The sequence below is a fragment of the Apteryx mantelli genome, chromosome 1 (genome assembly GCF_036417845.1).
Source record: "Apteryx mantelli isolate bAptMan1 chromosome 1, bAptMan1.hap1, whole genome shotgun sequence".
NCBI classification, from domain to species: domain Eukaryota; kingdom Metazoa; phylum Chordata; class Aves; order Apterygiformes; family Apterygidae; genus Apteryx; species Apteryx mantelli.
In genome coordinates this window covers 104,357,729-104,379,080 of record NC_089978.1, presented here as the reverse complement: position 1 = coordinate 104,379,080, position 21,352 = coordinate 104,357,729, and the positions used below count along the sequence as shown (strand labels likewise).

The 21,352-nt window shown below is 36.9% G+C and overlaps 1 protein-coding gene across 4 annotated transcripts in view; it reads right to left on the bottom strand.

The window, feature by feature from the left end:
* GART (phosphoribosylglycinamide formyltransferase, phosphoribosylglycinamide synthetase, phosphoribosylaminoimidazole synthetase) overlaps positions 1 to 21,352 on the bottom strand; it is a 40,731-nt gene that overhangs the window by 7,537 nt on the left and 11,842 nt on the right. For all 4 annotated transcript variants that reach the window (XM_067299048.1, XM_013955321.2, XM_067299061.1 and 1 more), the window contains 16 exons: positions 18,999 to 19,094; positions 18,052 to 18,226; positions 17,248 to 17,359; positions 15,900 to 15,968; positions 13,757 to 13,882; positions 12,804 to 12,891; positions 12,309 to 12,394; positions 11,493 to 11,661; positions 10,666 to 10,897; positions 7,738 to 7,832; positions 6,427 to 6,536; positions 5,607 to 5,805; positions 2,379 to 2,627; positions 1,865 to 2,017; positions 535 to 738; positions 124 to 255 (listed from right to left, as the gene is read on the bottom strand). In XM_067299048.1, the coding sequence (XP_067155149.1) occupies positions 124 to 255; positions 535 to 738; positions 1,865 to 2,017; positions 2,379 to 2,627; positions 5,607 to 5,805; positions 6,427 to 6,536; positions 7,738 to 7,832; positions 10,666 to 10,897; positions 11,493 to 11,661; positions 12,309 to 12,394; positions 12,804 to 12,891; positions 13,757 to 13,882; positions 15,900 to 15,968; positions 17,248 to 17,359; positions 18,052 to 18,226; positions 18,999 to 19,094 (2,295 nt within the window). The remainder of the gene's footprint in view (positions 1 to 123; positions 256 to 534; positions 739 to 1,864; positions 2,018 to 2,378; positions 2,628 to 5,606; positions 5,806 to 6,426; positions 6,537 to 7,737; positions 7,833 to 10,665; positions 10,898 to 11,492; positions 11,662 to 12,308; positions 12,395 to 12,803; positions 12,892 to 13,756; positions 13,883 to 15,899; positions 15,969 to 17,247; positions 17,360 to 18,051; positions 18,227 to 18,998; positions 19,095 to 21,352) is intronic.

The following is a 21,352-nucleotide window of genomic DNA, read 5'->3' as shown; positions in this document are numbered from 1 at the left end:
GTAGGAAGTTCATCAAAGTCTCCGTGGAGACTTGCAAGGACTTCAAGGGATTTTGATTTTGAGTTGAAGCTCCATTTTCAATAGGCTGTGTTGTACACTGTAGTGATGAATATAAATTCTCACCTGTTCCAGAGATAAGGACAGCAACCTTCACTTTGTTTGTTTGGATTTTGCCTTGGATATGGCTGTGCACAGTCAGTGACCTATTTGCTTGCAAGGCTTGAAGCAGATTATGGATTTCAACACGGGCAGAGCCTGAATGCATAAAAGACAAAAAATCCCAACACAAATAAAGGAAGAAATAGAGAGGACAGAAAAACACTCATGAAAAGACAGACTAGTGGCACTGCCTTACTTCTCATTATTTACTTATAGTCCTGTGACATCTGACATATTCTATAGACTAAGACAGAAGTCTCCAGGACTGTCATTTTAATACCCTATGCACAAAAGCCACGGAGGTGTCAATGCTGGAGACTCACCAGTTAAGGAATTTAGCTCTATATTTTCAAGGAAAAATAAAATTCTAGTAACCTTTTGGTAGGGAGACAACTTTCCCAATCAGCCAGGCTGCCTCGTGTCTCTGTATGTCCTTGAGGACCTGCTGAGCCAGCTCCTTCTGCACCACCAAGACTGCGCCAATCCCACAATTAAATGTCCGAGCCATCTCCTCCTCAGAGAGATTCCCCTCCTTATGGAGCCAGCTAAAGATTTCAGGAATCTTCCAACTAAGAGCATCTGAGGAGAATTGAAAATACAAGTAAAGAGTGAAAATCACTATCTATGTGCAAATACTAAAATTATTAGAGTGTCAAGAGACAAGATCTGGATGCAAACACAGACTGTAAGTCCCACAGCAACATTAGCTTCAGTTAAACCTGCTTGCATGCATGAAAACAAGGTGTCTTTTCCTTCCATACTAAACAAGACTTGGGAGTAGAAAGAAGTGCCACTCATGGAAGAAATTAATCATATTGCTCCACTGCAGTCCATTAACGAGTAATTCAAAATGGGCTCTGAAGCTGACTTTGGAAAATCGTCTTCCTGAAGTTGACAACTCTGCTTGTAGAGAAACTATTGTATAAAAAGAACAGCCTTAACTCTCACAATATAGAGCATTTCTCCCAATTCTAGCAAGGTAAGGATGACTTAAAGCAGCTTGAGAAATACTTCAGGACAAGCCAGTGTAATGGAACTTCAAAGACAGTAATTTCTTTCTTGTGGTATTAATCTAAATTTTATATACAAGTATCCACCGTGGACTCCTGTCTAATTGACAGCTGGAAACATGATTTACTATTTGAAGCACAGGACTTGATAGAAATTCCCTTATTTTATTCTACAACTCAATGAACACTGTATAACCTATAGTAGGTCACTCAACTTTCCACATTTACCTTTCTTGAGAAATAATATACTATTTCTAACCTACCTGATGAGGTTGTGGTGAGGATTAATTAAAGTATGCAAAATACCTTGATATCCTCATAACTTGTGAGCTATTAACCATATCTGAATGCCAATCAAAGACTTCATGAGTGTGACTTAAATAGCAATAATCTTGCAGGATATTGCAAATGGTACCATTTTTCTTTGTTTTAGTTTTGAAAGTACAGATATAGTTTCCAGTCAAATCCAACCCAAAACACCATCAGAGGAAGTGCCTATGAAATGTTTCAGCTGGGTCTGATTCAGGCACAAGAAGAAATTCAATAATAATGAAGTAGAAAGCAAACTGATTTCTAGACAGGCAAGTCCAGCTCTTACAGTGTAAGTCAGTTAATGCAGCATGATGTACACAGGCTTCCATATCCATCCCCATTAACACGTGGGTGTTTGTACAGCATCCCTTTCTATATCTCACCTAAAACGACACCAAATGACTCTGGCAGAACTCTGGGGATGTTTTCCAGCAAGCCCCCTCCAGTGATGTGGGCATAGGCTTTCACATGGCCCGAGCAAAGGACAGGCAACAGAGTCTTACTGTAGATCCTAGTTGGGGTTAACAAGAGCTCTCCTGTATATGAAAGAGGATGGAAAAAGACCAGTTACAACACAGAAAGAAATGTTAATCAATATCAAATCAAGGAAACCTCAAAATATTAATTTACTGGATACTAATGGGCAAGCATTGTATTACAGAGAAAAAGACAATGTTCTACCTCTTGCAGCATACAATTAGTCATTTATTTTTTCCTTCCCTAATTTCCTTCTGGCATATTTGATTCACAGGAAAAAGGAAGATGGCAACATGTTCAAGAATGGAATAGCTTTTTCGTGCCTTATAAAACTTACAAAAACAAAGTCACAGACAAAACAATAGTGTGACATCCACCTGCTCAGAAGTTCAATGGAAGAAACTGTAGTAGAAGTGGTACCTAATGTCTGATCACCAGAGATGCCAACCAGAGAGGAGAAATCTAACGATGACTTTTCAACAATCTTCCTTACAAGGCTAAATCCATTGCTGTGAACCCCGGAAGAAGCTATTCCGATAACCACATCCCCGTCAGCAATTCTGTCCAGCTGGGGCAGCATCTGCCCTCGCTCCACTGCACCAACAGCAAAGCCAGCCAAGTCATATTCTCCAGGTGGATACATGCCTGGCATTTCAGCAGTTTCTCCTCCTGTGAGAACCAAAAAAAAAGGATAAGGAGATGTTGGAAAACCACTGGGGTTAATGTGCATGTAATTTTTCAAAGCTTCAGACTTGTAAGGAGTTAATGGACTGGATTTTTTAATTAGATATACAAACACCAAAGATAATTAAAAACACACATCTGTCACATGTCCTTCAAGCAAACAGGCAATAGCAAATTGGGAAAGAACATTTCCTCCCTCATTGTGACAACCAGTATCAAATTAATGTGCATCCATGTTTTACACATAGGATTTTTTGGAAGGCCTTTGATATTGATCAGATATTATGGTTTCTGTCCTAGGAAATATCTGAGCCTGAAGACTGTCCTGAAACTCTGTGCTCAGGAGTTAAGCATGATCCATGCCTTTAAAATAAAAGCATTTATATAGTGCTTTTATTTTCAAATTTCTACCAAGCTTAATATTCTCCACGAGAAACCTACAAGACACAAGAAACTCATCTAAGGACATCAGAGAAATGAAATAGTTAGTAGTCTCACTTGTCTTCATAAAGATTTTGTATATACCACTATTCTGCCTGCTACTCATGTCCACGACCTGGGCATCATTATCGCTTCAGGTCTCAACATCTAAGGTATATAGATTATTTTGGCAGAACACCTCTAAAATTAGATGGCCTTTCCTACCCATCCATGCAGCTGAACATGTTGTCTAGGCTATCCTCTTATATCTTGATTATTAGGACATCATCTTGTTTTGTCCTGAAAAACATGTTTTGTCCTGCTGACTTCATTCAGAATGCAGTTTGAGATGGTAATTTTCCTACTTTGCATAGGAATCCGTAACATTGCTCAGACAGCATTATCTCTCTCTATGCACGCAGCACTGGCTCCCTTCCTCCATCTTAGCAGATATAAGCTGATGGTCTTCACTTTTCAAGACCTCTGCTCTACCTGTCTTGTCTCATTCAGGCTGCAGAGGGGAACTCACTGTGTTTGGCAAATGAAATCAGCATTTATTGCTCACTCTGAAGTTTTTCAGACCAACATCTTCACACTTTCCCCTCACGCCCGCGAGGAACCCTCCCCAGCTACCCTCAAAGCCACATCATTATTCTCCTTCAAATTCCCCACTGGCCATGATGCCTACAAGAAACAACTTGACAATGATTAAGTTGCCATTATGTTATGACCTGTGCCCAACATGCCGACCAGTGCTGTCTTGTTTTTCCTTTGCACTCACCAGGCTTCATTCAATACAGAATTCATCTATTTTAAAAAAAGTCTCCCTGGAGGGGCTCCAAATGTACCTGAGTAATCTTGGAAGCTGCTTTTGTGCTCAGTGCCAGAGTGAAGATTAACTCTTCGGAACCTTTTCCAGGTTTCTACATTACATTGCTATAACCAACTTTAAAATCAAAGTTCATACTAAAAGGTGGCATTTGCTTAGATACATTGGTTTAAAACTGTATTCAGTCACATTGGTGCAAAACCAAGCATGTAGATAAGCCCTTCAGTACCTCACTATCAAGCGGTGTGAGCTTATGGTGGTTGAGCTGAATATTCTGCTACTGAAAATATACAAGACAAATTTAGGAGCATGCTTCAAACAAGACTTTGATGAGATGATACTACACAAAGACAGACTTGCATGCTATGTGCACACACATTGAAATTAATGCATTAAGCTGGAAACCAAACTGAAATCTATTTTAATGCTCCAGGCTACAAAAAAATGTTTCTTCCTTAGGTCTAGAGTTATTGCATCATCTCTGTTCCTTTCTGGGAGTGCCATAAATTCAAAGAACAAATCATGGTTGCTTTATTTATGAGTTCTGATTTCTTTTTATATTAGCACACAAAGACATTTACTAGCCCATTTAAAACTTTGAGAAATGATTCTCTTGTAATGATTTTACAAACATCCAAAGTCCTTTGTAGTTTTAAAGCTTTCCAATGGGAAATAAAATCTTGAAATTTCAGTAATTTCATAGTAAGATTTCAGATAAAATGTACTTATGTTAAAGTATGAATGGTCTGATTATATTCGATAAACTGAAAAAACACTTTCAAGCAAAGATAAAGCTGACATACAGTTCATTCAGGAAAAAATTAAAACAGAATGTAAGTTGCCTCTTGTTCAAATCTTGTAAAACTCCCTCAAAATAAGACATTCCCATTTAGAAGAGAGTTTGTTACTAAATTTCTTAAAAAAGTAGAAAAAAAGGAGGACAAAGTTATACCAATTTTAAACTGGTACCTAAAGAGCAAAAGCTCTCATTTTTACTCTTGGATGGAAAGTCTTATTTGAAAAATTATGGTAATTCTTCATCAGATTAATAGTTTTGCTAGGAGTATAACCAATGAAACCTGTTTTCCTTTACATTTCTGTCTTGTGGTTACCTTTTACGTCTAAAGAAGAAGCAAGTTCCAACTGAAGCTTTTCCTGCATTCATAAGGACATTCTCTGGCTGTCTAGTTTCATAAAACTTGTGGGAACATAATATCTATAAGATCTTTACCTTTCTTGTCAAATTTGATTAAAATCAGCCAAGAAGTTCAAAAGATAATATGCATGCACACAGGGACACACACATGCACAGTAACACACATAAATCTTTTTTCTAGAGGAAAGCTTTAGGATTTCCTTCAGGATAACAGGTAAACAAACCTTCTGGAATGTTTTCAAATTTACTTGAAAAATACAAAGAATTAGAATATGTGAATTGTTAGTTTTCTGGGTAGTTGTTATGTTTACAAAATTAAATGAAAATATATGAATAAGAAAAGTAATATGCAGATTCCTGAGCTAATGGCAACATTTGTGAAGTATTGCCTTCTTCCAGTGGGTTGGGACTATGTTCTCTGAAGGCAAAAACACACAAATTTTTTTTTTTACTTCTCTGAGAATCTTTAAATAGAGTAGGAAGACAAACACATTAAAACTAGTTATAAAGAGGCTGCATGCAATTTTTCACATCGTTTGAAGAAAGAGATTGTTCATACCCAAAAGAGCACATCCTGCCTCTTTGCAAGCTTCAGCTATTCCTGCAACGACACCCTGAGCCACTTCAACATCAAGTTTACCACAGGCAAAATAGTCAAGGAAGAAGAGGGGCTCTGCTCCTTGAGCCAGGATGTCATTGACACACATGGCAACCAGGTCCTGACCTATGGTGTCATGTTTCTTACACACTTGCGCGATCTGCAAAACACAGCAAGAGAACCCATTTGTTAGCTTTGAGAAACCGGAACACGAGCATATGGAGTCTGACATGGAACGGCATCAAAATCGCGCAACAACAAGCTCTAGGTGCTTTCTGAGGAGCATCCTCAGTTATCATCATCTCTGTGAGCCTGTCCTAAAATTTTACTTTAGGAATTGTTACCTTCTTAATCGGCAAGGGCAAAAGGCCCTTTATGGAAGGGGACTGAACCGGAAGGGGTTTCATTACAGTTTGCATAAACACAGTAGCAATTGTATAATTTAATGTTTTCCCCAGGAGTAATCTTTTTGAGGATGGAGGTTCTACCTCAGTGAACTAGAGTCCCTGATATGCACTGAATATTAAAAATGAGTGATTTTAAACATCATTTCAAATAGAGATATTTGCAAGCTGAAAGTTAAACATATATTTAATTATTTTGCTGAACTGACACCTGAAGGAGGGCAATCTCATTTTTTATTCTCCTTTCTGAAATACTAATGGGTACTTTTTAACACAACTATTTCAAATTTTCTTCTATTAGTAACATAGGCATCAAAGCGATTAAGCATTTTTGCTTCTCTGCTACATTTCTTGCTTTACACAGGTTTTCAGATTACCTTGAGTTTTGTGCCAACACCATCAGTTCCAGATACCAAGACAGGATCTTTGAAACCAGCTGCTTTCAAATCAAAGAGGCCAGCAAATCCTCCAAGTTCCGCATTGCAGCCTGCCAGCCGGAAAAAGAAGGAAGTACTAAACTTCTACTTTCATGGGTTTCTCTAGGAGCTCCAAAACACTAGTGAAATTCTCTCTGAAGTCTGTCACAATTACTTTGCTTTGCCACCAGGAAACTTTTCTCTAAAGTTTAGAGCCTCATCTCAGAACCACAGGAGTTCCTAATCCTCTCGTCTGTTTTTTTTCATATTATTATGTAAGGCTAAAAATCCAAAGCTTTGTGACCGAACATTTAATAATTGCTGTGACTGATATATTTCACCCTTGCACTTAACATTTTTCTGAAAAACAGACAAGGAATTGTTGTAGTACTTTGAAGCCCACTGCTTTCTAGGAAAAGATGATAACTAGACATTTTCCTACTGAAATTCTTTCTCTCTGTTAATATTGCTACTTAAGGTATATTAAGACTCCCTCTTCTTAAGATTTAATAATTAAGTATGTTAATCTTAAAACTAAAATTGGTTAAATCCTAAGGCTGAAACAAACATGAGTGGAAAATGCAATGAATGTTAAGAAATGATTAGTGGTGCTACTGTGTGCATTTATCAATATATATTTCTCTCTCTGCATAAATCTGAAGTTATTTGAAGGTTCTCAGTTAATCTGAAGCAAAAGGGTTATTTAATAAATGACTGGTGTTCTAAACCTATAATAAAAATTACAAGGACTTGCTAGAGCAATATGAACCGGAGACCACAGCAAAAGAGGAAGGGCTGGTCCTGTTTTGTCCAAGCAAAAGATGTGTCTTCCATGCCTATCTCAAGTAATTCCTGATAGTATCTCTGAGGAATTCTACATCTTCTACAGCTTTTTAAACATTTATGTACAAAAAATGTATAGCTCACTCTGTGCATGAATTGACAACCCATGTAATCAAAAACAGCAGTAACCAGTAGGATTTTTCCTTGTATTTATCCTCTTAGAGTGCTGAACTGTGTTCTCTGATGTCCTTAAGGCACATGGAATTCAGGAGAGATATTTTAGAGTCATTTTGACAAGCAACTCCGTAAATTTAAGGAACTACATTTTGAAGAAATCAAGGGTGTTTGCTCTTAACCCAGAAAATTCTTGCATAATCTGGAAATGCGCAGAGCACATAAATATAAGCATTGATAATCAACATAAAGATTAAACGATAAGCCTACTTGACATGAACTGACTGAAACAGGAATAAAAGGTACAAATCTTACCTGACCTTGATGTGGCTGCAGCTAAGGGTTTAATTTTCTGAACCAAAGTATTCCCTGCTGCGATGTCTACCCCACTGTTTTTGTAAGTCAGGCCTCTGAAAGATTAAAAATGTTACGGCAATTGATTACTGAATACACAAATGTATATTTCAAAATAATATTTATTTTCTTGCATATCTAAGGGGATTAACCACTCAGAATCCTGTTCTGCTGTCAACGAAGCTTTTCAAGACCGTTATTTTCCTACTTGTACAGTACCTTTGCTCATATAAAATGATTTCTAATTATTGCAGTACTATACAAGCATTACATCCTATTGATTAGTAACAAAAATCCATAAATCAGAAAAATCATACATTTCAGGCAGGCTCAAGGACTCAAAGATTAATGAACCTTTTTGCTTCTTAGAACCTGACCTCACACATAGACCCAAAGATAGGGAGTACTGTCCTGAAGAAACAAAACTTCATGAATTTGTACCATAGAGTTTGCTGTAAGCAGTAGTCAAATATTTTCAGATATCTCAAAGACAGCATAAGAGCATCAGCATCACAGCTCTGGCTATCCAGTCAAATACAAAGATAAAAAAAACCCTTTCATGTAAAATAGGTAAAATAATGGGTTTGATTCTGCAAGGTTTGAATACCTCCCTCCTCTGGATACCCAGGCCTCACTAGTATTGTGACTGTATTCAAAATTAAATGTACACAGAGCTAAATCAGAACATCTCAGCACCTTGCAGAATCAAGTTCAAATTAGCTTTTCAAAACAAAAGTATCACAGAAATCAGTATTCCTCTACGATACTTAAAAAGTTTTAAAACTGTAGCTTAAAGCTTGCCTCTCCTTATCACCTTGAATGATAGCACTACAAAACCAATTGTACCTTTTTACTTAAATTGACTTTCTGCTAAAATATTTTTAAAAACCCAGTGTTTAAAAATGTTAATTTCTAAGATCCAATGTAGCAAACTAGAAAGAAATGTCCAAGAGCTCTGGTTTGTTTTTGCACACAGTTATACAAAACAGAAAACACACCAGCAAACTGGTGGATATAATTTATATTCTAAGTGTGTTCATGCAACTGTCTGGGGACATAAAATATCACTCCATATTCACAGAGGGACCTTTTCATTTTTGAGATAGTGAATTTAGTGACTTCTAATTCTTAGTTGTATCAAATGTACCTGATTCCAGTTAAGCAGTCATTATTCCTATACCATCAATGGCATGAACCAAGCTACATTACAGCTATTCTAGCTCTCTTCCTGATGTGATTCAGTATTAGTTTTAATTCTAAGGGTGAAGCACACTATTAACAAGGACAGGTACAACAAAACAACTGGCCCAAGAGCTACGCTATCAGGAAAGTACAAAGATATCTGCACACACATTATATTACTGCTCAAAAATTTGTGAGAAGAAAATAATTTTAAGAAGCAGCTGGTCAGTCTATGAACAAGACTCAAAGAAATGTTAGCCTGTGAAAGCAGAAGGCTGGAGTCAGGCCCTTCCAGTCTGAATGTGATTAATATTCAACATATTTTCACCTTATTTTTAAAAACATAGTATCTGCATTAATTCTTGAAAAGGAAAGTATTGTTCTTAAATATTTTTTCTTAAATAAATATTCTAGATATTTTCAAGAAGTCAAATGCACAGGACTTAATCCTGCGAAGCTGCCAAGAGGAGGTGTGTCCCCAAGTTTGCAGCGCCAACCATCAACCTTCCTGAACTGTGTGCAATACAAAGCCCAAAGGGAAGCACGCCTGCCTGGCTGTTCTTCCAGTTTTAGGATATGTCTGAGCAAAAGCTGGTAGAGCCTCAGGGACAGTGAAATGGGCACTGACTGTAAATGGCTCCCAGGAGTCTCCTTCATATGCTAGGGATCATCCCAGCATACAGCATTCCAGTTAAGAAAGCTGCTGACCATGTCCCATGAATTCAGTGCTTTAGAGAACCATGCGTCACTATTCATTAAAGTACCTTCTCTTGCCTCACGCAATGACTTGATTTTTTCTGCCACAGTACAAATACCAATTATTCATTTTCACAAACATTTCTCAAAAGATGCACAGTACTTGAAAGAGAAAGAAGACTAGATATCAACACCCTTGTTCATTTAGTAAGTTTATTGATTATAGCTTTACAATATACTAATCAGTATACACTGTCAGCAAAGCTGAAACTCTTACTAATATGCTTCATAGACTACAAAATAACCTATTATCAAAGGTTGTGTTTTGAACTGATTGTAGAAAAGGCAAACAGATATGTTTTGTATTAGGTAAAATTAGGTTTCAAAACTTGCAAGAAGCTCTCAAAAACATAGAGAAACAGTAGAACACACTGCATAGAAAAAACCCAAGCCCTGTCAAGACTGTTGAAATCCATACTATGAAAATAAAAGGAATAATAATAAAAAGGAATGATAAATTCTACCCAGGTTGCTAGCCAGCTATTCCATTATAATGCATGTCTCAGTGAGGTAGGTGTTTCAAAACCATTTTAAAGACCCTAAAATGAACCCCCCAAAAAAGCTCAAACGTTGTTCATACATACGTTTCATGATGTTATTATTAGATTTATGGACAATCTGAATTCAGAGCAAAGGTTATGGTTTAGAGTCTAAGAATCAGAAGTTCTCCGTCCCCAAAACAGACCTAATATAGACAGCAACAGCACAAGTTACTCCTACGTGCTTGTCACTGTAGTTTAGCTCAGACTTGGGAGAATCAGATCATGGATGAAAGAGCCATCAAAAAGCCTGTTCCTTCCTTGGCTGGTCTTGCTTAGATCACTCACAAGGATGCCAGTTATAATTTGTCTAGAGTTATGCATAATATCAACACCATTTTAGGTATTAAGGTAAACTACTGACGTCTTTCAGTCACCAGTTATTTCCATTTCAAGCATTTCAAATATCTACCTGGAATGTCTCAGGAAAGCTATAGCCCGATAACCAATGTCCTTTCTACAAATGGCACCCTTGAAGTGTATGGCTGCTACTCCTTTGTTGGCTTCTTGCAGTGCTGTCGTTAGATCCTCTTTAATAGCAGTTACTGTAAGGACTCTTCCTCCATTAGTCACCACTCTGCCATCCGTTAGGGCCGTGCCGGCATGGAACACCTCCAGCCCTAGTTGTTTAGCCTTAGAAAGTCCTGTGATTGTTGTTCAGTAAAACAAATACAGAAAAAGATCAGTTCATTAGAACATTTCACTGTTAAAATACAAATAAATAAATATTCATTGCTTATTAACTGTGTCCAGATACCTCAGTCAAATTCACTGTGATCATTCTGGGAAATCAGAACAATTTTTTAGAAGTATGTTTTGTGGAGAGACCAGTCTGCTGCTTATATGTTTAGAGATAGGGAAAGTGGTATTTAGCTGAAACACCTGCATACAACGTTTATTTTCAGCTGAATTTTATACTTCACTGATATAGACACAAGCATACCAGCATCAAGATTATGCAAAAATCAGTGATCAGCCTAGAACTGCTTCCCTATAACACATATTAAGGAAATGCTATGGAACTAAACAATATGGATGTGGAGATTTGAAAACGCTATGGCTGCATTACAAATTAACTTCTTGGTGTGAAAATTCAGCCATCTCTTTCTGACCCAGAACCACAGCATCTAAAGTTTCTAAGAATCTGGATTAGACAGATTCAGCTTTATCTGCAACAGAGAAAATGCAAAGACTTCAGGAGAGAAATGTGACTTCTGCAGCTTCTCCTGTTATATTTACCTGTTATTTCCAAACCCTTGGGATATGTTCCTGGATATCCTTCACTAGCCATGACCACAGTCACAGCTGCACTATCTTCAAACCAAACAGGCATGGAACTAGACAACTTTTTATTGATGACTGCTTGCATAACTTCATACAAATCACTTTTCAGCAGTGGAAGAATTACCTACAAAAATAAAGATTAGCAAATTAAAGAAAACAACACATGTTTTTACATTTTCTTTATTGAGCTTTTTAAAAGGTTACTGCAGCTATAAAAATAACATAAGTATTTCATATGCTGCATTTTCACACATATATTTATTTTGCTCATCATCTATAAGCCTTTACAAATACTCTTCCTTGAAGATAATAATCCCTACGGGTAAAAGAACTGCTACAGATGGAGGGGAATAAGTAGAGGCCAAAGATCTTTATCCTGTTCTGAAGAACAGAAATGAAGGGTTTTACTCCACCTGTAGCAGGGAGCGGGCAAAGGAAGGATTCACTTCTTTATTAAAGTAAAAAAAATCCCATTCCATTCTAGAAAAGGTAGAAAAGTACTGAGCTTCACTCAAGCCTACCCTTGTAACACCCATATTTAAATATAACCTGCTAAAATCGTCTCTGGAATGAAACAAGTAATTAATATGGTGGAATAACTGTTGCTAAGTTCATAACAGAGTATCTGTTTTGAAGAAACAGAACAAATACTTTAAATCGCAAAGTAATTAGCTAATTGTTCATCAGATAGTTTGTTAAGAATAATGATAGACAGCAACAGACTCTTCTCCTCCCATAATAACAAACTATATCTGGTTACAAATCACTCACCTGACATTCTGGGTCACCAAATCTGCAGTTAAACTCTAGAACTTTAGGTCCATCCTGGGTAAGCATTAATCCAGCATAAAGCACACCTATAATCAAAAGTTGTATTAAAAGCTATCTAAGCAGCTGTACAAGTCAGTTGTTTTGAATCTATTCATAATATTATTATAAACGATGCCACTTGTGTTCATTTAAAGCTAGAACATGAACACTTTTTGAGAAATATTAAAAATACAACAGGCAAAAGTAGTTGTGGTTACAATTTTGAAACTTATTTTCAAATGTTGTCCTTTCTGTTCTTCCTCATTTCATGATTATCCACCGTTAATGCAAAGATATTCATGGATTTCAATTGACTTTATAAAAAACCAAATCTAGTTTTTAAAGAAATCCAAGTATCTTTAATTTACAGTGTGAATTTGCTTAGGCTTATAATGAGGACAAAGTAAAAATGTTGTCCTTCTCCTTAAGATAAAAAACCCAACATTTTGTACATACCAAGATAGGGGACACCTTCTTTCTTCATGCCATCAACAGCTTTCTGAAGAACAGTATCTCTTATTTTCAGCAGTAAATCTTTAGAAATCTAATAAAACAGTATTAGAAAATAGTGTTTGTAAAAACAGAGTGCATCATTTTTCCTACTGTGATGGCTAGCACTTTTAAGAGCCAAACAGAACACTTGGATGGTCTCTTGCTCACTCCAACGTGTGCTTCAAACAACAGAAAAGCTAGTATCTTTCTCTGTCCTCAGACAACGTACAGCAGTATTAACATAACGTGTTGCATTTCTTCAAAAACTTTTACATACTTCATGAGCTACGTGTGCAAGTAAACCCACTGGTTTCACTGGAACAAACCATTTGCACAGACATATGCCAATATGTCTATTTAAATAGTGCCCCTTAAAGACAAATCACAGTTAGAAAGTATAGTGCTCAATGACCAAATTTTATTCAATAAACAAAATTAATAGCTTTATAGAGGATTGAAAAATAATATATTAATCAAAAAAGAAAAAAAAACACTGGTCATGACACAGGTCAACAGAAAGCAAAGTAAATCCTTCTGCAAATAAAAGTTCCTTGCCAGACAGACACCCAACTGCACTGAGCCACAGCAAAGGTTCATCTTAGCTTGGTTCGGCACAAGATAAAAATAGGTTTTAAACACTTAGTTTGAACGATCAGTATTTCATAATACTTAAAGAAAAAAAACAAGGTTGCAGGAAAAAAAAGACTTACACCTGTATAATTAAAAGTAATTCAGTAGAAATATCCTCCTTCATCAAGTTATGGGCTTTACTAGACTAGGTTTGTTTTACGCAACCCTATCCACCCGCAAGAGCCCATTCTCTCCATTCTTCCCTTCATCACAGTGAAACTGAAAATTCACACATGCTTTTGGTACTAGAGCTCTAGTGAAACATCTCTTTATAGATACATTTTTACCTGAGGTGCTGGGGAATAAGCTCCCATCCCTCCAGTGTTAGGGCCTTCATCTCCATCCATTAATCGCTTGTGGTCCTGGGCTGGAGGCATGGGAGCAACCGTGACGCCATCAGTGAAACATAAGCACTAGAAAACAGGGAAAATAATTAAAGCCAAGCATATGACTGAAATTGCATGAAGTGCAAATATATTTGATTTTCAGTGTTGCAAAATGGATATTAAGACTATAAATTTTGTTTCCCTAATAATACAAACTACAGTATTCTAAACACTTCCTTTTTACCTCAGGAAGCATTGCCTCAGTTTATAAGACCTTACTACAGAAATAACCTATTATATAACATATAAAAACTACAATATAACATCAAGAGTTGTGCTGAAAAGGAGTACTCAAAAGCTTGAGGGCAGAAGCATTCCTTCCTTCCTTCTCCCCTCCTCCAGAAGGAAGCATTACATTCCTTTCAAAATTTTCTTCTCCTTGTCCATAAAACTTCATTAACTTTCAAAATATTTATCTACCAGATAAATATTTTATCTACCAGATGCTTTTATGATCAGTATCTTCATAATAACACCTCTGCCAGCATCTTTGGCAAACTAGATGATGATGTTCACTGTTTGGACTATTGCTAGGAGTACTCATAAAAACACTTCATAATTCTAATTAAAAGACAAGCAAGGATTCCTCTACAAAGCCTCAAAATGCCAAAATATTAATATATGAAAAACTACAGCCAATTGTGGCAGGTGAATCATTTTGACAGGCAAGATGAGCATTATTTAAAATTCACTATTATCAGTCACCTTAGGAAAAAAATTTTAAACTGCATGTTTATGTTCTTGTGTTGTATCACAGGAATCCCACTAGTATTCTAAGGACTAATTAAGAGAATTACACAGTTTTCATCAGAGAATCAAGATCTGGCTAATCCCTTAGTTCCTTACAAGGTCAAGCTAACCAAGAAGGAATAAGGATGACCAATATCTGCAGTTCTAATTTCTTTATACTGGGCAGGAAATTAGACTATGCAAAGACTGGCAACAGTTGGAGACGGCTGCTTACTTTATAAATATCACCACCTCTGAGATGAATGTTCACAGAATCCAGCATAAGCCAATTTCAGCTCCAGGACTGAGAAACCTGAGATGGTACTTGGTTGTTCTAGTTTGTGTGATGCCAGTGTCAAGTTCCCTTGCCACCTTCTCAAAACCTAGGCTTTAATTCTCCTTTTCTCCTTTACATTCTCCTAATATAATTAGATTTACTTTTTTAACTGAAGGAGCTGAATTAGCTTAAAATGGCAGAAATATTTGCTCTACATCCGCAAAGTAAATTGATGCTGTCAAAACATTCAACAGCCTTTGGCTCCAGGTCCTTCATCCTCAGGTGCACTTCTACATTACAATTTCTCTGGCAGTGAAGCTGATTAAAGAGGATCCTGCCTGCACCTGTCTTCAGTTGCTTGTTCCCATGCTCCAGAGGAGTTTACTTCATGACGTAGTTCAACATTATATTCCTCTCAGTGACAAATCTGAGAGTTTCCATCCTCCCTCACTCGCAGCCACACCTTGCCTTGCTCTGCACTTCGCCATCCAGTTACTTGCAATGATTCAGTAGAGACAGGGCTCCAAACCAGAACACAGAAAACGTGTAAGTTGTTGTGGGGTTTTTTGAAAAAAAAAAGGGGGGGGTCCTTTAGGTTGCAGTCCCATGAGCAAATCAAGTAGTATAACTGAGTCAGTAGCAAACAACAGCAGAGAAGTAGGAATAAGGAAGGGAAGGAACATCTTATATTGTCTTTGCTGCCAGAGAAATCATAACACAGAACTGCACCCTTAATGACAATAAAAAACTGTATAGTTTGATTTTTTTTTTCCCCCCACATGGTAACAAGTGATTACTGCTTGAGTTATTTTTATTTATAATTTGAATTATTTTAACAGATTGCAGGAAGTTTGGTCCTTATCACAGCTGCTTTATTTCCAGTTTTAATTAATACAATTTTATTTATAAACAGATAACTGTTTTTAATTTAAATAATAAAATCTTACATATCCCTGCTGTAGGCACTTACGTGGTGTTTCCTAAAAACTTGGAACAATAGATATAATCAAAGTCTTACAATGAGAGGTGTACACTTACAGAAACTTCTTCTCCTTCAAGAAGTTCTTCAACAACAACAGTTTCCCCAGCCATGCCAAAAGTCTTATCCTACATTAAAAAGAAAATCTCTTTAGTTCTGTGCTTCAGTTATTTTAAAATATTCAAAGTGCAACAAGAAAATATGTTTTTGATAAAGCAAGAAAAAAATACAATACAGTTTTGAGACTATGGATCCATTCTCCGTTCTGGATACATCAGCAATGGTAAAGTTTTTGCTCATCTTTTCTGTTTTTTCTTTAATAAATGTAGATTTTAGCTCGAATATTTAAAAATTGCAGATGACACGACTTATTAAGCAATTCCTCATGCTCTACTTTCTGAAGTTTATACGCATGATACTGAAGGTTATAGCAATTACTGTCAAGTCTATAATCTGAACTTTTACTTTATCAGAAAGTGCAATTATATAGAATACATTGGAGGGGAGCAATATTCTCGCATTCCAATGCCACGTTTGAACACTGACTATATATTTATGCAATACAAAACCATCACAGCACACTGCCAAGATAATTCTGTGGGCCTATAGGACTGTTTAACAGAATAAGGAAGGTGTTTTGTTCAAGGGCAGAACAAGTGAGCCACATGTTAAGCTACATCTTTGTCCAATAACCACACACACACAAAATATGAGTGCAGACCCTATATTCTGACCCTTGAATTATAACAGTTATAATATATGTGTGTCAGATAATCATCTCCTATGAATCAGCATAGGTCCACTGAATTGTAAGATGCTGTGCTGCTGACACCAGCTAAGGATTTGACCTGTATATGTCTTTTTTTCCAGCTCTATGTTTCCAATCATTTGAGATAATTACTTCAGTTTGCTTCTCTTTAAGGTAGGAAAAAAACAGATTTTGATGGTCCTGATATGTTTGTTCAGGATGCTACCTAAATATATATTTAAGTTAAAGTAAATCCACTGAAATTTAACTACACATTTAAGTGCTGTATGACTCAAGGCCTAAAGCTGAGGTTGCTTGTCAAGATCCAGCTTAATCCTAATGTTAATATTATTTTACAATATCAAGGTCTCAAAAGGATGGGAAAAAAAGAAAATCCAGATGGATATAAGTACAGGTCTTAGTTGAGAAAGATTTTTATTTAACCCTACAGGAACTGTGCCTAGAAAGAGTACTCTGTCTCAAGCAATAAATATGACACAGCTTCATAGCTGTCCAAATAATGCGTAAAGGATTTCACTTCTGTTAGCTAAATTCCTATCATATGTAAATAAAACAAGAATGTCTTTGACACTCTGTCATGGTTATCAACTTATTTTGTGCGAGAACTCTGCCAGTCAGTGCATGACATTTCCACTCACCTGCATGATTTCAGCAACAGCTTTGCAGGCTTCTTCTTTGTTCGAAGCCACAATTACTCCTTTGCCAGCTGCCAAGCCACTAGCTTTTACAACTAGTGCAGGGAAGTTTGCACTTTGAAGAGGAAGAGAGGGATTCAATAGTAAACACTCTGTATTCCAAATATATTTTGTAGGAATTTTGAATGTTAAATAGATGAAAGTTTAAAATGCTCATCAGTTTTCATAGCAACAGCTTTGCATTACTGAATAACACACACACAAAATCCAGGGTTCTTTTGTTATGCTATGCCTGTAGAGGACTTTCACTTTGCATTTCTTCCCCACCACTAAATTTCAGTACTGTCTGAAAGGTTGCTTTGTTTTTAACAATTTACTATCGTATCATTTTTGGATGAGCTGGGTTGTATTCTGATAAGTAGATCATCATTTGCTGAGTAAGCCTCAGATGCAGAATTTGTATTCCTGGAGACAGGGCATGAACCAGACAGAACACCCTATGACAATCACACGCCAAGCTGGGTTTCCATACCAGGTAATTTGGAGGAAAAAAAAAAAAAAAGTCACGTATTACCCTCTAAACTGAACTCTGAGTTTAATTTTCATTAAGGGACAAAAAATATGGAGCTTAATTATCAAACTTATTGCAGTGTGATAGTGTTATGTCAGATTGTCCTTTAAAACCTTTATAGACATTGTGTCACAGCCAGAAGTATTGATACATTAGTAATCATTGGTCTGTTTTGGATACCTAGTACACTACACATTGCTTTAATAAAAAGATTTCTATTATAAAGAGATTTTTACCTATTAATAAAGCTACATGCTGCTTTAGGATCAGTAAAAGATTTCCATCTTGCAGTTGGGATCTCATGACGGTCCAAAAAAGCTTTGGTAAAGCTCTTACTGGACTCCAGCTGAGCAGCCTTTGCTGTTGGACCAAAACATCTCACTCCAGCCGCTGTCAAGTCATCAACAATTCCTAAAAATAATGACACAAAAAAGTTATTCAAATTACCAGAAGATTTATAAGATTCATGCATTGTCCAAATCCACCGGTGTATTAATTTGCTGGAACAATATGTCAGGAATGATAAGCCATCTATCCAGCCACTATTTTACCAGAAGGACCTTAAGATGCAGTCTTTACTGTAATCAGCAGCAGGTAATCCTGCAACGTTTGGGGCTAAAAAGATCTGTTGCATTTGGTAAGAGGTGACAGTCTTCCTGTGTTTTATTATAGCTTTTAGCCAAAAAGTCCATGAGTTATTTCATGAAGACAACAGGAGATAATAATTCTTGACCACATAAAAGGATAAAGCAGAAAAATTATGAACATATTTATAAAATTTTGTTTAGTAAGGCCCAAATGGTTATTATTTCAAAAAATGAAACCTCCATAGGAAAATAAAACCCCTTGTTACTGTTCATAAACGGAAACACTGTGATACCTCTTTTACTACATGGAAACATGGTGATACCTTGATACCTCTTTTATTAAATCAAAGCACTTAGAAAGAAACGAAACAGTTCAGGATATTGTAATTGTTACATCGTTCACACAGTACACTTCAGAAATTCATTTTCATCACAGCCGAACCCTGAGTTCAAGGGAAACTGCCACAGTGGATCTGCTTCCATTCCTATCGAAGACACTCAGATACTGTTGACTGTGGTGGGAAGAAGACTGAGACTAAGATTTAGTTTTCTTCCTAAAATACAAAGGCTATGATTTTTAGTTTGCTTTCTCTTACCAGCAGCCAGAGGAACCTCCGGACCAACCACGACCATCCTGATCTCCTGATCTCTGCAGAACTGGGCAAGTGCAGCATGATTGATGACTGAAACAGCTGTCAAAGACACAAAAGGTGGTAAGATTGCAGTTCATTACCATCACTTAGCAATTATTTATCATATAACACTGAAGCATCATTTTCACAAGTCTCACATTCTTTAATGACAGGTCATTGCGCATCTAGAGGGTAAAGCCTACACTAATATAGAAACTTACACATGTGAGGTCTGTATGTGTCTACAAAAAAAAAAATACCCTAAAACAAAAAAAACCCAACCCCCCAATCATAGGTCATAGTTTGACATGCATTTTAAACCCACCTCGCTCTTGCAGAATAGAACAACAGAAGTTCCAGTTCCTCTACACTAACATACATAAATTGTTCCCATCTCTGGGAATATCCTATTTGCCAGCGCAAGGATTGTAACAGATACAAGTGAAAAATAACCCACAAGTAAAAAAGATATTATTTTTCAGCCAATCTCCTCCCTGATTAGGTTCACTATAAAGCTGTACACATGCTTGTGCCAGCATGGTGCAGGGGACAGAAATAAGCAGCTTGGGGTAGGATAGCAACTGCTTTCTTTTGTTTTTGTTTTTTTTTTTCCTTCTTTCACTGTAGTGCCAGCTTAAAAATGCCACACTAATCTATGAACTCACTGAAACAAAGGAGGACCCAAACACTTTTTCTTACATTAGGCTGAACTTAATAAGGGAAGGTGCTGTTAATTTTGGTAAGGATATATGATCTTAGACTACTGGGACAGTTATCTTTTTATACACAAGCATTTAACAGGACGATACTTGGAACGCCAGCAAATGTGCATACAAAAGAAAAAACCTTGCAAGAAAGACAATAATGTCAAGTCTCATGATCAGAATTCATGCAAAGGCAATGCAATTCCACTGCTTTTATCAAGAATAAATAGAGCCAAGGTCTAGAGGGGGCTGCAACATGAACTCATAGACTCTGCCAAAAAGCTGTGAACACAGCCTGGTGTGGATTGGCTGCCTGCATGGGGAGGCGACTGACCCGACAGAGTAGGAATTTGGCAAACGGAGTAAAGTACAAATCCTCCTTGGAGCTGGACTCCTTTGCTTTAAGTTTTCCCTCTGTTTCTGTGATGTAGTGTTAGTAATCATACTGGCAACCATGTTTAGAGTTGATTCTCTATTGCAGCTAGCTTCTGAGGAAGTGAAGGGAGAGAAAGGAGAGTCAGTGTGTCAAGGAAATGATTAAAGCATTCGGGTTTGCTCTTCCAACCGCAATGATAAAGCATCTTCTGTTAGACAAATTTACACAGTTTTGTGCTGGTATCCTCTTCATTTCTGCCATCCTGTATTAATAAATTCTCTGCTTCCATAAGAGCAGCAGTTATCTCTAAATAACACAAAAAAGCTATCTGAAACCTACATTTTGATTATAGACTTACCCTATTTGGGTAGAGTGGGAGGAATAACAGACTGAACACTAGTAGAAATTACCTCCTTGATAGCTATTTAAGAGTTCAGTTATTCTTTTTCACTAACATATGCAAGTAAGGAAAAGAGAAGGCTTTTTCTTTTGTGTGCAACTTACACCAATTTACTTCTGGCTCACAGGAGAGCAAAAACAAAAGCATAACACACTTGGCTTTAAAATTCTGATTAAAATAAAGGTTAGTATTGAAGAGGTTTGTCTTTCAGTCCTGTGGGGATGTTGTGAAAGCAGTTAAGAACAGCAGATCCTGACTGAATAGAAGGGGATTTTGCTGGGCAACAGAAAAGGGGCCATCCCTCTTCCCTACAAAATTAGTCCATAGGAAAGGGAGAAGGGAAAGGCAAGACCCCTAAAGGTGACTGGGCTGAATTGTCTTCCTGCAGGCCTTAACTACAAGAGGCATGGGACAGTGAATATGGCACAAAATTTACATTATGTGGAAATGTCCTGGTAACAAATAAAAGGTCTAAGTCACGTTGTTAATACATAATTGTAACTCTCCCCCCAAACCCTATTTTCCTCAGTATTTAGACTGAATGGGGAGGTTTTTCGTAGCAGAGTTTTATTTCTCAAAAAGACGGCTAAATATTCCTTGCAAACTAGACAGAAGGAAACTGGACCAGGATTTTCAGAGCTGGAGCTTAAAGTTAAGAGTAGTAGTTATATTCAGAGCTAAAATGGAATGGAAAGAGATGTCAGAATGCTAATGTCCATTCACAGACATGTTTATGTATGTCTCCAGCAGGATTCAGCAAACCATTCTACACACTTCTGGCAAAAAAATCAGCCCTGCTAATTAAGTATAAATTAAATACAAAACTATATTTAGCCAC